The sequence below is a fragment of the Gallinula chloropus genome (genome assembly GCF_964237585.1).
Source record: "Gallinula chloropus genome assembly, chromosome: 4".
NCBI lineage: Eukaryota > Metazoa > Chordata > Aves > Gruiformes > Rallidae > Gallinula > Gallinula chloropus.
Genome location: NC_140088.1, coordinates 91,443,505 through 91,460,356, shown reverse-complemented (window position 1 = coordinate 91,460,356; position 16,852 = coordinate 91,443,505). Strand labels below are relative to the sequence as shown.

Sequence of the window (16,852 nt, the reverse complement as noted above, 5' to 3'; positions counted from 1 at the left end):
ATACCTTATCAGCTTCACCTCTGTGCCAGGAATAGCACAGAAAAAAGGGACAGAAGTAGAACACCAACTTCCACGTTTAACTGCCTTACTGAAGCCACCTGCACCACGTGGGATGAGGATAAAAGGAATGCCTCTTTAGCTCTGAACTGTCTCTGACCCACACACACCTCCCCACGCTGAGCTCCTGGTACAGCCAGCAGTCACCAAAGCCTCTGGGTGTCTGCCCCTGCTTCATACCAGGCAGACAACAGCGGGAGGGAAGCTGAGGGAAAGGAGTCACCCCAGCCTGCTCCCAGTGCAAGCACTCTGAGCAGCAAACCAAGCTTGGAAACCCCACAGTCTACTGCTCTCCTTTCCACAAGACTTGAGAGGAAGAAGAACACCTCCCTTACCTTGGCACACTGCAGAGCAGCACACTCTGCTTCCCGGCACGACACTCGCCCCTCGTCGCACAGGCAGAAGTCACAGCCAGCACTGTGCCACATCTCACCGTGGTACCTGGCCGTGCCGCCGTGCAGGCAGCTTCCCTTGGAAGACACACACTCCTCACAGCACTTCCCAAGGCGCTGCACTTTGCTCTCCCCCTGCAAAACACCAGCAGGGACTCAGCAGGCCTGAGGGAACCCGCTGGCACCAGCACAGTGACTCCTGCAGCCAGGGAGGGGGTCAGAGGGGAATGATCAAAAGGATCATGGCCAGCGGGTCAAAGGAGGGGATCCCCCAACTCTGCTCTGCCCTGCTCAGGCCCCACCTGGAGTGTTGTGTCCAGTGCTGGGCTCCCTGGGACAAAACAGCCAGGGATCTCCTGGAGAGAGCCCAGCAGAGGGTACGGAGGGGATGAAGGGCCTGGAGCATCTCCCCTGTGAGGAAAGGCTGAGTGACCTGGGGCTGTTCAGCCTGGAGAGAAGCAGCCTGAGAGGGGATCTGATCCATGGGGATCAATAGCTGAAGGGTGGGACACAGGGGACATGGGCAGCCTCTGCTCAGTGTCTGTGGGGACAGGACAAGGGGCGATGGGCTCAAGTTGGAGCCCAGGGAGTTCCCCCCCAATGTGGGGAAGAACTTCTTCCCAGTGAGGGTGAGGGAGCCCTGGGACAGGCTGCCCAGGGGGTGTGGAGTCTCCTTCTCTGGAGAGATTCCAGCCCTGTCTGGACACCGCCCTGTGTGCACTGTCCTAGGGACCCTGCTTGGGCAGGGGGTTGGACCCCATGGGCTCTGGGGGGCCCTTCCACCCCCTGTGACTGTGATTCCTACCCACCTTCGCACAGGCGGCAGCGTCGCAGGTCTCCCTCAGACATCTGACCTCTCCTCTGTGACACACACACGTGGTGCAGGCATTTTCTTTCCACTGCTCACCATGCTGTTGGGGCAGAGCACACACACACACAGCTGTTGGGGCAGAGCACACACACACAGCTGTTGGGGCAGAGCACACACACACAGCTGTTGGGGCAGAGCACACACAGAGCTGTTGGGGCAGAGCACACACACAGCTGTTACACACTCCTCATGACCAAGCAAATTCTTTCCAGAACTCTCTGCTGCTTATGGAATCCGATGGCTCCTTCCCTGTGTCTGTATCTGATAATAAAGGCTTCATAAAAAGGGCTTATCTTTATGTGATCATCAAGCAGGAGGAAGAGGCACGAGGTCTAGATGACACCATGGTGGGTTATGTTATGTCTCATTAACTGCCAGCCAGTGCCATTGGTGAGATATTAATTACTATTGTTAGCAAACCAGAATAACTAGGAGAAAACCCCCCATCCTTCTGGACACAAAACAATGCACTGAATTAACTTCAGCTGATGGGATGAAAATTAATCTCAGAATTAATGATTTGATCTTCAGCAGTGCTTTGTGCTTTCCTCCTTCAAAGAAGTGTGGAAAGAGAGTGCCTAACCTGCTCCACCCTGCACACTTCCCTTCTCTTGCCAGCAGACCCTAGCTAGTCCTGATTTCCTTCAAAGCTTTTGGCTCTCCTGGAAGGAAAATAAAAGCAACAGTTGGACTAAGCTATCAGCACTGGCAGAAAGTCAGGTGTCATGGAGAAGGGAGAGAGAGATGCACCAGAACTTGCTGTGAACAGCCACCTCCCAGTGTGTCTCATCAGAGGGTACCTGGTACACTGTTCCTGACACCGAGCAGGGCTTCGGAACACATCCCGGGCAGCATCTTCCAGGAGGCAGGAACACAACTTCATCCTGAAGAGACAGCAGGAGAGACAAGTGAAACAGGAGCATGGAAAGCCAACCTGGGGCTCAGCATCACGGCCAGGATCTGTGTGATTGCCCCAGGCACTGCCCTGTTAGGCTCTGATACCCAGCAGCAGGCTTCACAGCACAAGGGCAGCGTAGGAACCTGGGAAGGTGTTTCCTTCAGCCTGTTGTCTGGGCTGCTTTGGGTGGCAGCTGAGGTCTGAGTGCACAGGCAGGCACATGAATGCAGACACACACACACACACAGACACACACAGACACAGACACACACACACACACACAGACACACACAGACACACACACAGACACAGACAGACAGACAGACACACACACACACACACACACACACACAGGAGATGAAGTGCATCTATCCAGGCACAGGGGTGCATGCAGGAGACAGGAGCATACACAAGGCTGTGCAGAGGAGCAGACGAAAGCAAGAGATGGAGAGCACAGGGCTTGGGCAGGGTTTCTTTTTCCCTGGCACCACATTTTGAGGCTGTGGATACGTGATTTCCACTCCTGGTCTCTCAGGCACCTGCACTGTTGTAAACCCACCCAGTGCAGCTGCCTGTAGGGGTGTTACATGATGCTCTGACACTGGATCACCCCAATTTCAACCCCTTCCTGACTGATTTAAATCATGTTGGGATAGGTTGGCACTTCCCATCAATGTAACAGCTCCTGCCTGGCTCTGTTCCACCCATCCCAAACGTTCCTGTAATTCCCCTGCTACAGAACACTGTTCTTCACCAGCACCTCCCTCCCTCCAGCCATGCCAGGATGACCCAGGACCGAATTCTGGCCTGAAAGCAGAGCAGAAATGCCAAGCCCTGCTACCTCCTCTAGTGGGATCAGGAGCTTTCCAAGAGAGTGGAAGGCTTTGTAGAAAAATTATCAATGATGACACTGAGCTGGGAGGAAGTGTTGAGCTGCCTGTAGAAATCCTGTGTCCTCATCCCTTCCCCCACAGCAATACAAATGTTTCCTGATCGACCCTACATAATTTTTCCAATATGATCCAAAAAGCTCTTTCTTTAGAGGCTGTCAGTGCTTCACAGCCAGTGGGAGCATCCAGAGAGTAACGTGGAGGTGAAAAGAAGGTGTTAGGGGAGAGAGAGCGCAGCACAGCCCGGGTACAGACAGACTTAATGCTCATTCCCACCTCCACACATCACAACTCCACTCGTGGGAGGTTTCCAAACCTCCCCCTTGCCACACAGAAGATTCACACCCTGGTTCGTCCATCTGCACAAGAAATGGACCTTGCCAGGGCAGAGAGCCACGGGCAGCGATCCTGGCAGGCGGGTGGGCGCTGACCTGGCCGCACAGCAGGGGCTGGCAGGACGCTGTGAAGCACTGGGCTGCGCCATCCCTGCAGACACACCTGGCGCACCGGCCCAGGCGCCAGTCCTCTCCGCTCCGGAACCAGCGCCCGTCGAAGGAGCAAGGCTCTGAGAGACACAAGCACAACAGGTGAGTTGCTTTCCCAACGCCCCTGGCTCCCTTTTCCTCCAGCCACCACTGAGACACAGATCTTTGTGTTCCCAGAACTCCCAGTTCTGCCCTGGCTGCACTTCAGCCCCGGGACTTCAGTGAGAGAGGCACCCAATAGCTCAGGCACGTTGGGAACGCGCAGTCCGAGTCTGTGAGAGCCACAGGCTCCCTCCATACGTAGGAAATACCCACGTCTTGTGTTCTTCCAGATTTTACTCTACAAACTAAGGACATCTGAAGCACCTCTGCTCAGTGCTGGAAGCTCATCGCTTCCTCTTGGCCTGCCAGTGAAGCTGTTAAACATGTAGATGTGGCAGCAGGACAGAAAGAGAATTAAGGGACACACCTGACCCCAACAGACCCAAAAACCTTTCCAGATTTGGGACTGACAGGAGATCTCCAGTGACCTACTGCTCAGATCAATGAAGGCAGACACTGCCCGCTGCACAGGTGATACTCACCACCCCTGCCCACACATTTGGGGCAGCAGGATCCCTGGGGGGTGTACTGCAGCTCCCCTGGTCCACAGGTGAGGGCTGGGCAGGCGGTTGGGGTGCAGCTCACGTTGCCATGGGCGCAGGAACACCGGACACATCCAGAGCTGGTCCACTGCGTGCCATGCTGCAGTGCACAACACAGCCAAAGGCACAGGAAACACAGGCATGAGCCCAGCTGCCAACGAGAGCTGTGAATAGATCCTCTACCCTTCACCCCCCTCCTGCGTTACCATCAACTTGGCCTTTTTCCAGGCCTGTTGTAGCCCTTACTCCTGGTTGCAGCGCTGGGGCAGAGTAGCAAACCTGAAGATCAGCTTCATCTGCTTTCCTGTTGCAGGGTGGCAACAGAGCCAGGCTGCTGGATACATCCCCCCTCCACCCCAGCGTCCTCAGGGCAAGCTGCTAAGGTTACAGGAGTTCTTCAGTGTGGGCCCCAACACACACCTGACTGTGAGGGAGCCTGGTGAACACCACCCACCCCACATACTTAACACGCTTAAATCTGATGAGATTTCACTCAGAGTTGTGTATTCGTTAATGTAGAAACCAGTATCTCTGCCCTGAGGCACAGTGAGGAGGAACTGGCCCCAAGAAGAATCACGTTGGGGTACTGCAACACTCCCTGACAAACAGAGAACAGTAATTTTGACCTGAATTAGGCAGGGGATGAAAAAACTTTTGCTGGATAGAGGCTAGAGACTGTCTTTGCTGGAGCTATCACTACAGCAGGGTCGCTAGCTAGATACCTGCAGGATGAAAGGCAAGTGAGAAAGGACCACAGCAGCTTACTGACAGCCATGAGGACTTCTTCCCACAGGGAACCCGTGCCAACCATCAGGGTGAGACTTGGCACTGACCAGAACACCTGTCAGTGGCACTGGGGTGTGCCAGTGTACTACAGGCACCACCATGCCCATATATTGGAACGTGTGGGGATGCCCATGTATTCACCTGACTCTGTATCCCAAGGCTGAGAGAGCCACAGGACAACAGCTGCAGCAGGAATATAACACAGCAAAATGCAGCAGGAAGATAAACCAGGGTGTGATCTGATTTACCACAGCATCACCCAACCCAGGTGTACCCTGAAAAATGAGAGGAGGATGGGTGTGCTACCCCTCTGACTCCAGTCCTTGCTGGGCTCACAACAGATCCATGCCAGCCACCCTTAAGCCCCTGTTCTACACTTGCCTATTGTCTGACATCATTCATTAACTACTAACCATCAATCTTTCTTTATTGCTTATCTGGAGGCACTTCACTTCATTGCCTTGGCCTTCCAGCCCCTCAGGTGGAGCTGCATCCTGACCCTGCCTCCTGAATGCTTTAGGGTTACAAAGTACAGACCCCAGGTCGTGCCACAGCTGTCAATCTGCTGGCACAGATGGCTGCTGACAGGAAAGCCTTCTGAGGGATAGCTGCTAGGCCAAGTTCAAGGGCTTTCCTCCCCTCCTGAATGGGACTACATGGTCTCAATCACCCCCAGAATCAGCAAAGTGAATGAATGAGTGTGAAACTTTCTCCCCTGAAATGTCACTATTAATTAACTGTCACTATTACTCAGTGACATTCCCTTTGCTGCAAACCCTGCTGAGCAAAGTCCTGCTGTGTTAAGGTATCTGACAGGGACAGAGCACAAGCCCAGGGGTCTGTCCCTCTCCCACAGGTCAGCAGAGCATCCTTCATGACCTGGATCAAACAGAGAGGACTGACATGGAGAGGACCATGGCAGAGCACTCACACTGTGAACCTGTCCTTCGTGCTGGCAGAATCCTTCAGCTCCAGACACGCACTCGGGGCAGCACTTGTTGGGGGGTATTTGGAGCACTTCTCCCTAGAAAGATACAAGGATCCCATGAGTGGCTGACATGAAATAGAGACTCCAAGGCAATCACACACAGACTCACAGAGCTGAAGGGGTTGGAAGGGACCTCCAGAACCCATGGGGTCCAACCCCCTGCCCAAGCAGGGTCCCTGGGACAGGGCACACAGGTGATCAGATGGGGCTGGAATCTCTCCAGAGAAGGAGACTCCACACCCCCTGGGCAGCCTGTCCCAGGGCTCCCTCACCCTCACTGGGAAGAAGTTCTTCCCCAGATTGGTGGGGAACTCCCTGTGCTCCAACTTGAGCCCATCACCCCTTGTCCTGTCCCCATAGACACTGAGCAGAGGCTGCCCATGTCCCCCTGTGTCCCACCCTTCAGCTATTGATCCCCATTGATCAGATCCCCTCTCAGGCTGCTTCTCTCCAGGCTGAACAGCCCCAGCTCACTCAGCCTTTCCTCGCAGGGGAGATGCTCCAGGCCCTTCATCCCCTCCGTACCCTCTGCTGGACTCTCTCCAGGAGATCCCTGTCTGTTTTACACCAGGAAAAAAGGTATGCCCTTCCAAGCCCAACACAGTCAGGGGATACTACTACCACTTTCCTCTGCACATTCCAGGGGCTGAGCAAGCTGACCACTTGCCACGTGCTGTTTGGCAGCAGGGAAGGAGGAGAGGCTGATGGAAGCCACTCATCAGGCGATGGGGAAAGCGTGCCAGTACAGACACCAGCTGACACAGGGAAGGATGGTGGACTCCAGTCATTGGAAATGTCTCCACTGGCTCCCCAAAGCAGTGTCCTCACGTTCCTCCCAGCTGCACGTGAAACACTGCAGGCCTGGTGAAGCATCCCACAGACAGGACAGCATCAGCTGCTGGAGCTTCTTGCTGTGCAAGGGCGTTGCTGCTGATGGTGACCAGGTCTGAGTGCCCCTGGTACCACCTGAGGCACGATCGGGGTGTTTTCCTCCCACAGAGAGTAACAAATCAGGATCAAACAGTGTTGCTGATGGGAGCACAGGAGCTGGAGAGGGGAAAGCAGCAAAGCCAAACCAGAGGAGAGCACGTCAGGTTCAGGTAGTGAGATGTAGGGAGTTTTATCCACAAGGTCCTTTTCCTCACAGTACTGCCAAGGTGCTTCTCAGGAGATGGACCACGTCCTTTCCTCTTTGAAAGGCTACAGCCAGCCTCTGAGCTTCCTGCTCAGAAGGGAGTCATCGTTTGCCAGGTTCTGGTAAGAAATGAAGACACTGAGGTGCCAAAACGCTGCCCTCCACCTTTCACCCCTTTATTTGAATGGTGGCAGTGACCAGAATCATTTCAAACCAAATGAAGTCTCTCACTTCAAGGTGTCCTTCAGCGCCGTGGTTTTTAGGAGATGGGAAACAAAATGAATCCTTTCCTGTAGCCTGAAGCACCAAGCCCTGCTCAGCAGTGATCCTGTGGTGCAGAAACCCTTCTTGGTCGCTGGCTCGTGTGGGTTCACACACCAGAAAGGGGGTTTAGTTTGCCCATTCCCCAGCTGCCTGAGCACCCAGCACACCCAGCAGCAAGCTTCACGTACAGATGGTTACAACACCACCGAGTACCTACACTGTTTGCAAAGGCTGCTGGGTGTTGCTTACACCTACATCAGTGATATCAGTGTCAAGCTCATCATAAGCAGCTAAGAACTACAGCATGGAGAGGAATGGTGATTTCTGACCTTGCTCAGCTCTGTTCATGCTTGAAGGCTGGCTGGATTTTTTCCTTCCAAGATCCTCAGTGATCCTTTCCAGCATTTCAATGGCCAGAGCTTTATGGAACACTTAAACTCTTTGTCTTGCAGCCTGCCCATGTCAAAGCGTCCCAAGGACTCATTTCAGGCTGGAAATCCATTTTCCTTCACTGCCATCAGGTTCCAGGTCAGGTGTGGCACAGCAGCACACTGTTGATTCCTCTCCTCTTGAGCACAGAAAAATGTTCCCATTTCAGCCTCACCTTAATCAGTACAGTGATAATAATGGGGGAAACTGCTAAGAATCAAAATGATTTCCTTGTTAATGCTGCCATATGAGGACAGAGTTTAACCTGCTTCATAAGGCCACATAATGCTGTTGGCAGAGGCTCTTTACAACACTCACTGCCGTTCAGGCGTGCTACCCCAGTAATCCAGATGCTAATGCAAGACCAATTCCACGGCCAATTAGCTCCAGCCATTAATGAAGGCTTGGCCAGAGAAAGATAAACAGGAGACAATGAAAGCCCAACAACCATGGTGAGGCAGAAGAAGCCCCAAGACAAGACAAGCTCAGCTCTGTTGTTGCCCAACAGAGTGGAAAGCGTCCATCCGCATGTTTGAGGGAGACCCAGCTCTGCATTCCAGCAAAGGACTCATGCTGGGAGGTCTGAACCCAGCTCAGAAGGTTCCCTTGGGGACCAGACCGCCCCTGGAGCAGAGGCAGGCTGCAAGCTGTCCCAGCACCAAGCCCCTGGCTGTAGCATGGTGAGGGAGACAAAGGCTTCACGTGCTGGGCTTTGCCCGTGCGTCGCGTGCGGCGATGAGAAGCGAAGGGCACAGCGACTGCGCCTGACCCTGGGCAGCCACACACGCCCCAGGAGGCGAAGAGGGATTTCACTCCTCCTGTCTGCTTCCCCCAAATCTTGCTGTGAATCAGAGCCTGGGGTTAAGAAGGGGCTGCAGGGAGAGGCAGCTGAGCCCAGAAGGTTGGTACAGGGGCTGTCACAAAGATAAGCGACCAGCTCACCTGCCCCAGTTCCTCCAGGGAAACACCTCCCACTGACTCCTCTTTCTGTGTCCCTCTTCCCACGGGAGCAGCTTTGCTTCCACAGGACTGCAGGACCCATCACCCCAAGGGAACGCAGCGTAGCAGACCCAAACGAGCGCGTTAATTGCAGGGGGTTAGAGCAGGGGAAGGCTGGGGACTGGGGAGTGACCCCACAGTGCCGGGCCAGCCAGCGCTGGACAGTCCAGCCCCTTACCTTCTGGAAGTCACACCCAGGGCGCTGGCAGGCGACGGGCTCGCAGGTGACAACACCACCACGGCAACGGCAGTCTCGGCAGGAGTCCGGCTTCCACAGGGTGTTGTTCTGCAGATCAACAGAAGGTTTCAGTGGAGGCTCAGGCAGCACAAGGCACACGCTGTTTTACACAACAGCAAGTGGCTCAACTGCCTCAAGCCAGACTGGAAGAGTAGAGCCTGCAGCAGAGCACCCCTCCCTCCCACAGGCTTGTCACGCACACCTTGGGGCCTATCTGTTCAGTAACTCAGACACACAGTGGAAAGGCAAGGCCATGCATGGCAAATAATCAACTCCAACAGCAAGATAATCCATAGGACACAACCTCTGGTAACCTCAGGGTGATAAAAGCTCTGGAAAACTCTCTAATGTGGTGCAGACTGTCCAAACAGCAGGTGCTGGTATGATCCCAGCTTGTGCTGAGCTTGCTTGACGGGTAACCCGCTCCAAGGCCAGAGCTGAGCACCACACAGCACCCCAGGAGCTGAAGGGGGATGCAGCTAAATGCTGTCATGCTTGAATCCAAACAAGCTGTTGACTATAACATTCAAGATCACAGATTCACAGAATCACAGGGGTCAGAAGGGACTCCCAGAGCCCATGGGGTCCAACCCCCTGCCCAAGCAGGGTCCCTGGGACAGGGCACACAGATCGGTGTCCAGACGGGGCTGGAATCTCTCCAGAGAAGGAGACTCCACACCCCCTGGGCAGCCTGTCCCAGGGCTCCCTCACCCTCACCAGGAAAAGCTGTCCAGTCTGCAGGATCATGGAAACAGACCATCCTGGTGGTGTTTATTCCCACGTGAAGGGGACTCTGACCCAGAGCAGCGCATCGGACGGGCCTGGAACTCGCTGTCATCACCACTCGATCAGTGCAGCCGCCCGGAACAGGCTCAGCTAATTCACAGGGGTCTCACCACCCCGCCCTGGCCCCTTCCCATGCTGCCCGCTCCGAGGTCGTGATCCCACGCCGCCACCGCGCCCTGGAGATGCGACTCCGGCCTCCATCCAGCAGCCTGGATACTTGCCAGACTACTTCTTCTCCCCCACCAGCTTCTCCAAGGTCTCAGCAGCCACTTGGGACTCATTACTTTTGGTAGGATGCTTGGAAAACAAAGCCTTCCTTCTATTTACCTCCAGAAGAGCGATTCCCAGCCATCCTGACATCCAACAGCATCAGCAGCATCCCAGGGAAGCGGCCACGTCTGCCTGTCAGGCTTCCCCCTGCGCCTGCACCCCGTTCTGTATGCAAACACCTTGCCTGTGCTCAGCTCCTCAGCAGTGTCCCTTCGCCCTTTCTCCAGCAGCTGGAAATAAATCAGGCAGTAACTCCAGCCTGAGGTAATCTGCAGGGTACGAGCACTATGTTCCTATTTAACTCTGGGCTTTAAACACTCCAGTTAAATCCACCAAGAGAAAATGGGAAGAGGAAGATGGCTGTTGGAGGACTGTTCCATGAGGCAAACACTGTGCACACACCCCCCTCTGAATTTAAACCATGCAGGGAGTTCTCCTGTGTGGCACCGACAGCCACAACCTGAGCTGTTAAGCTGCATTTTTCATGGATTTGAGGAAAGACCAGGCTTTACTACCCCTTTCCACCAGGTAGTGATTTACTCCGAGCACTTAATTTACTCACAGCGCACAGAACAGCCACGGGCAAATTAAGATACAAAAGGAGGACTCAGAGTTTACTCCTCAGAACACACTAAGGGCTGACAGCTGCTCTCACTGCTGAGCGTAGGGATGAGAGCGCCGCGGGCTCCGCAGGCTCGTTAGGCTGCCTGGGGAGTGCCAGGAACATCAGCCCGGAGGGATCTGGCCACGCGCTCAGCGCCTACGCAGAAGCCACTGGGGTGCTCACTCCTCCAGAACCTTACTGGGATGGACTGGGTGGTCTCCCCAGCCTGGCTGTCCTTCTGCAGACACGCTCCAGGACCTCCATGCTGCCCTGTAGGGAGGGGTCCACCCACATTTCGGTGGCCTTGCTGGGTGCCAGCTGTTTTGGGACCGTGTTTCAAACCAACTCTGCTCCTGGGTCACACAGAAGCGTGTGGCCAACAGCTGTGCACACAGAAAGGCATAAGGCTCTCAGTGCCTGCACAGAGCTCTTACAACCTGGAGAACACAGACCACTGGTGTTTTCATTGTTCTTTTTGGCTTTTTCACTTCAAACATGACCGAGGCAGCAAAATATGGGCCAGCAGCACAGGAATGCTCTTCCCAGCTTTGCCCTTAGCCAGTGTGAGATCTGGGTCTGCCCCAGCTGGGGTAACACAGTCGAAGGGACACAGAAGCCCCTGTACTAGAAGAAAGGCTGCTCAGTCACTCTGCTGATGAGATACTAATGACCCAGCTGCCAAATGAGGGTCTCACCTACCTGCCCTGTACACCAGCACTTACAAAGGCACTTCAAAGCTCCCAGGCATTACTGTCCAAAGCATAAAGCAAGTCACAGACTCACAGAGCTGTGGGGTTGGAAGGGCCCCCCAGAGCCCATGGGGTCCAACCCCCTGCCAAAGCAGGGTCCCTGGGACAGGGCACACAGGTTGGTGTCCAGATGGGGCTGGAATCTCTCCAGAGAAGGAGACTCCACACCCCCTGGGCAGCCTGTCCCAGGGCTCCCTCACCCTCACAGTGACAAAGCTCCTCCTGACATTCACACCCACGTGCTGCAAACCCACCTTACGCTTCCCCAGCACTGTCCCTCAGCGGATGAACCACCAGCTACAGTTCAAGCACCAAATTCTCACCCTGTTAAGAGGGAACTTTTATCACTTACAATTCAGGGGGCTTTTCTCCCTTCCAAGTACTAACAGAATTAACAGTCTAACTAATGGAACACAGCAGACAGAGCACTCTGAGGAGGGCAAGCATTCCTCAACCGCCCAGCAGTGCCTCTGGAATCTGTTAATTCTCTGGATTTGCCTCCATCAAAAGCAGGGAGGGAACCTACTGCCACTGAACTGGAAAGAGGTATCTGTGTTAATTGGCTGGTTTGGGGAACTGGGCCAAAGAGAGTCAGATGTGCTCACAGGCCTTTAGAGATCACAGGGCACAGAATGAAGTCAAACAGACCCCAAGAGACGGGAGCAGAGCGTGAGCAGGGGCGGGGAAGCAACCAGCAGTAATGGCCAAGGAGGACTGAGACAAGGAATAAGGTGAACAGATGGGCTCAGGGAGTCACAGCGTGGGCAGGGCTGGAAGGGACCTCAAAGACCATCAAGCCATGGGCAGGGACACCTCTCACCAGCCCAGGCTGCTCAAGGCCCATCCAACCCAGCCTGGGACACCTCCAGGGAGGGGGCAGCCACCACCCCCCTGGGCACCCTGTGCCAGGGCCTCACCCCCCTCACAGTGAAGAGCTGGTGCAGGACCTTGTGCTGGTCCTTGCTGGACCTCGTGAGGTTCACATGGCCCCACTGCCCCAGGTCCCTCCGGATGACATCCCATCCTTTGGTGTGTCTGCTGCCCCACTCAGCTTGGTGTCATCTGCCAAGCTGCATTCAACCTCATGTCAGTGTCACTGGTGAAAGTATTAAGCAGAACTGGTCCCAGTACAGACCCCTGGGGGACACCACTGGGAGCAGGCAGTGTGGCAGAGGGAGCCCAGAGCAGCTGGCAGCACTCAGCGCTTGCCACTGTCACGCTGCCATCGTGTTAACTGGAGCAGAGAAAGGCCTAAAGCTTTCACCATGACTTTTCAGCTGCCTATTGTAATGTCATGTGCCTGCACCTGCTCCTCTGCTACCTCAGCAAAGAAACATCCACTCAACAAGCCAAAAATAATCAGAGTCCACTACGAATACAGGAGCAGCTCCAGTAACTGGATCGGCAGCCGCTTCCCGTGGGATACCATCCTGCTGCTAACAGGCTGGGCTCTGCTCCGGCAGGGTGAGCGTGGAGATCAGCAGCACACAACAGCTGGCCCCTGTCCTCCCCAGCCCCCTGCCCAGCTCCCTCAGCTTCATGGAAACATCCAGGCAATCCATGACATGTCACTGGAGGCTGGGGCACCCTCTGTAGCACGTCACACTGGTGAAGCCAGCCATCCCAGTGGCACTGCTGCGATTCCCAAGCAGGGGGAAGGCAGCAGTCCCCAGCCAAGGCTTTCCCCATCATGCTGAGGACACGGTGCTTGTTATTGCTCAGCACACCCCCTACTAATTACCTTTCCTGCCATGAGAAGCCAGAAGAATTCACCCAATTCATTGTGTGGGGGCTGCTCCATCCCTTAGCTGGGGTGGCACCCTTGTGTTGGGGAGAGGGGTGGTGATGCCCTGGGGAGAGGGGTGCTGCTCAGCTGGGATCCACGCAGCCCCAGGGCGCCCTGCCCCAGCGCTGGGTTGCATGTAACTCCCAGGGGAGGAAAGGGGGTATCGGGTGTCTGGGGGAGGAATACCCGGTTGCTTCGTGAAACCAGAGCCCGGAGCAATTACACTTCTGGTAACAATTGCCAGCATCACCACCAGCTGCCAAGTGAGGAGACTTGGCAGCTCTGGAGACAGCTTTCATTCAGCCTTCACACCCCAATTAGCCGACAATACGGGCAACTGGCAGAAGAAACCCAAACGTCAGGGAGGCTGAGAGTGCTGCTGAGGGGATCTGTGAACGGAGAGGGGGAGAGATGAAAGGAACCCAGAGCCTCAGAAAGGATTCCCGGTGTCCCTCCGGGCTCCGTGGTTTATCTCCTGCAACAGGGAGCTGCTGCTGCCACCGAGGGTGTTTTCATAGCACAGACTCACAGGGGTTGGAAGGGCCCCCCAGAGCCCATGGGGTCCAACCCCCTGCCACAGCAGGGTCCCTGGGACAGGGCACACAGGTCGGTGTCCAGACGGGGCTGGAATCTCTCCAGAGAAGGAGACTCCACACCCCCTGGGCAGCCTGTCCCAGGGCTCCCTCACCCTCACTGGGAAGAAGTTCTTCCCCAGATTGGGGGGAACTCCCTGTGCTCCAGCTTGAGCCCATCGCCCCTTGTCCTGTCCCAGGGCTCGACTGACACCACACTACAACTGGTTCTTTCCCCTTCTCCAGTAAGAATTAAAGAATTAAGAATCATAAAGTTACAGACAAGAAGGTTCATTGCTCTGGTGCCTTCCACATTCCCCACCTGTCAGGTCTTTCACCAGCTGCACCAGCCTTGTGGGAATCAAGAGCCTACAAATGCCACTTCCCAGGAGCTCTTCCAGGGATGGGAAGACCCTGATGTTCTGAGACATCCTCTTAAATCACTCAGGCACCTTTCTCCTCTCTTTCCTACAGACACAAACACAGGCACTAGGAAAGGGCTCCAACGAATCGAATACACAGAGAAAATTAATTAAGGCAGATTAATTAAACCAATTATTGTTGGGGTTTTCAAACCATTAGTTCTACCCATGATTTAAATCAGCCTACAGAAATCATTGTGTACAGCAACAGCTGTCCTGCAGCAGTGTTCCTCTCTAAAGGTTTGGTCAGATTCAGCTGTAGTCAAATGTATCCCTTATATAAATATTTTAAATACACATATTTTAATATATATATAAAGGATATATATTTTATACATATAAAGGATATATGTGTATATAGAGAGGATACATATATAAGATATATATAAATATAAACCCATATATATAAATATATGAACAAATGTATAAATGCATACATAATTATGTATTTTATACATTAATACATACATACACATACCCCACACACATTGGGTTTTCCCTGTCTGGAAGAAACACTGCTGCCTAATAATCACTTCAGGGACTGGAGTTCCTATTCTGCTCCCTCCACACTCCTCCCTCTTTCCAATCAATTCCTATCAGCACCTGGCTAATGAAACAGGGGCAGCAGCACTATCTCTGCACTCATCTTTCTTTGTTAAACAGCCTCCTCTGCCAGGAGTGTTTAAGGAAAATACTTGTAGGAGAACATCTGGCATCACAAAGCAATAATTAAGGTAAGGTAGCTGCATCCCACGGAGTGTTCAGAGCTGGCAGACACCCACCCAGGTTGTATCAGGGAAGGGCAGAGGGGGTTTCCACCTGCTTTAACCCTGAGCATTAAAGGAGAAAGGACAAACTGCTCCAACACACTGAAACCTGCACTTGCCTGGTCCCTGCAGAGGGGGTGACCCACTCCAGAAGCACATCCACGCTGTGCTTGTTCCACACTCATTGCAGACACCGGGGCAGCTCCCCAGGTGGACTCTGTGGAAAGGGCTCAGTGCATCCCACTTGGTTTCCTCCCTCACACCTACATGGGTTTTAAAACCTTCCTCTGGGCTGCTGAAATCCCCAAAGGCTTTCCTAACTGGAATGAAATAGAGAGCTGTTCCCACCTGGTATCTTTTAAGTTACGAGTCTCCCGCTCCAATTCCACTTTAAAATCCTTTTTTGATTCACACACAGAGATTGTCCTGGAAGAGAAGCAGCCTGAGAGGGGATCTGATCAGTGTTTATCAATAGCTGAAGGGTGGGACACAGGGGACATGGGCAGCCTCTGCTCAGTGTCTGTGGGGACAGGACAAGGGGTGATGGGCTCAAGCTGGAGCACAGGGAGTTCCCCACCAACATGGGGAAGAACTTCTTCCCAGTGAGGGTGAGGGAGCCCTGGGACAGGCTGCCCAGGGGGTGTGGAGTCTCCTTCTCTGGAGAGATTCCAGCCCCGTCTGGACACCGACCTGTGTGCCCTGTCCTAGGGACCCTGTTTTGGCAGGGGGTTGGACCCCATGGGCTCTGGGGGTCCCTTCCAACCCCTACAGCTCTGACTGTGATACATGGCACCAGCTTGCACAGCCAGGCAGCAAGTTAGCCACGTTCACCACTCCCACCGAAACATAGCGGGTACTTGGGAGAGGACACTGATGCTCTCTCTCACTCTCTCTCTCTCTCACCCAGGCATTCCTTCCTTCTGCACTTACACCCAAACCCTAAGCAACATCTGAGGCCTTAATTTTTGCAGCTATTACATTTTGCATTTCATCTGAGTCCCAGCCCTGGGTGTGTTTAACAGAGGGGAGATGAGGTGCTCAGGGATCTGGGTCAGCACAGGACAGGGATGGTTGGACTCCAGGGGCTCAATGGCCTTTCCCAACCTGGTGACTCTGATCTCTGCCATGGGGGCAGTAATTTTAAATTATGTTTATGGTTCTGCTGTAAAAACCAGGAACTTTTAACCCAGTTCTAAACTCAGCACCAGAAGCAGCAGAGGAGAAAGGAGGAAGGAGGGCAGAAGCATCTCACTTGTGGAGAACTGAAGCCTGCACTGTGCTGCTGGGAAGGGGGGACAAAACCCACCCGGCACGATGGTCCTAAAGCCTCTGCAACACTCATGGATTGAAAGAAAAAAGGGGATGGTGATAAATCACAGCACTTTGCTCCTTCACTGCAGTGCTGGCTTCATCTACAAGAGAGACTCTATGCAATATTTAGCAGAGCCAATACACACAGCCCCTGAGTTCAGGCTGAGCAGGAAGGACAAGGCAGCGTCCCTCCATCCTCCAGCAAGCAAGAATGGGCTGAGTACTCCTGAAACAATCACCTGGGCATCTGCTTCCATTCAACACCTGAACTCTGTCAGTAAAGGGATGGGTGCTCGCTCAGGCTGTTCTCCAAAGCAGCTCTGGGGTGCACGAAGCCCCTGGCCACGCACAGAGACCAGAGCCTGAGAGGGAGGGTCCAGCAGGGCCCCTCTCCGCGCTGCTGGGGGTGTTTCCCAGCCCGGTGATCGCTCAGGCACGGGGTGAGCTGGTTCTGGCCGTGCTGCTGCACACTGAGCCAAAGGACATGCTGCCTCCCTGCAGCTTACTGA

The 16,852-nt window shown here is 54.2% G+C and overlaps 1 protein-coding gene across 1 annotated transcript in view; it reads right to left on the bottom strand.

Moving 5' to 3' along the window:
- Nucleotides 1–16,852, bottom strand: part of FRAS1 (Fraser extracellular matrix complex subunit 1) — a gene marked incomplete at both ends in the record, with an annotated part of 117,425 nt that overhangs the window by 77,194 nt on the left and 23,379 nt on the right. Inside the window, 7 exons of the mRNA XM_084264163.1 lie at nt 393–584; nt 1,259–1,360; nt 2,121–2,204; nt 3,540–3,673; nt 4,178–4,337; nt 5,955–6,047; nt 9,017–9,124. Of these exons, the coding sequence (XP_084120289.1) occupies nt 393–584; nt 1,259–1,360; nt 2,121–2,204; nt 3,540–3,673; nt 4,178–4,337; nt 5,955–6,047; nt 9,017–9,124 (873 nt within the window). The remainder of the gene's footprint in view (nt 1–392; nt 585–1,258; nt 1,361–2,120; nt 2,205–3,539; nt 3,674–4,177; nt 4,338–5,954; nt 6,048–9,016; nt 9,125–16,852) is intronic.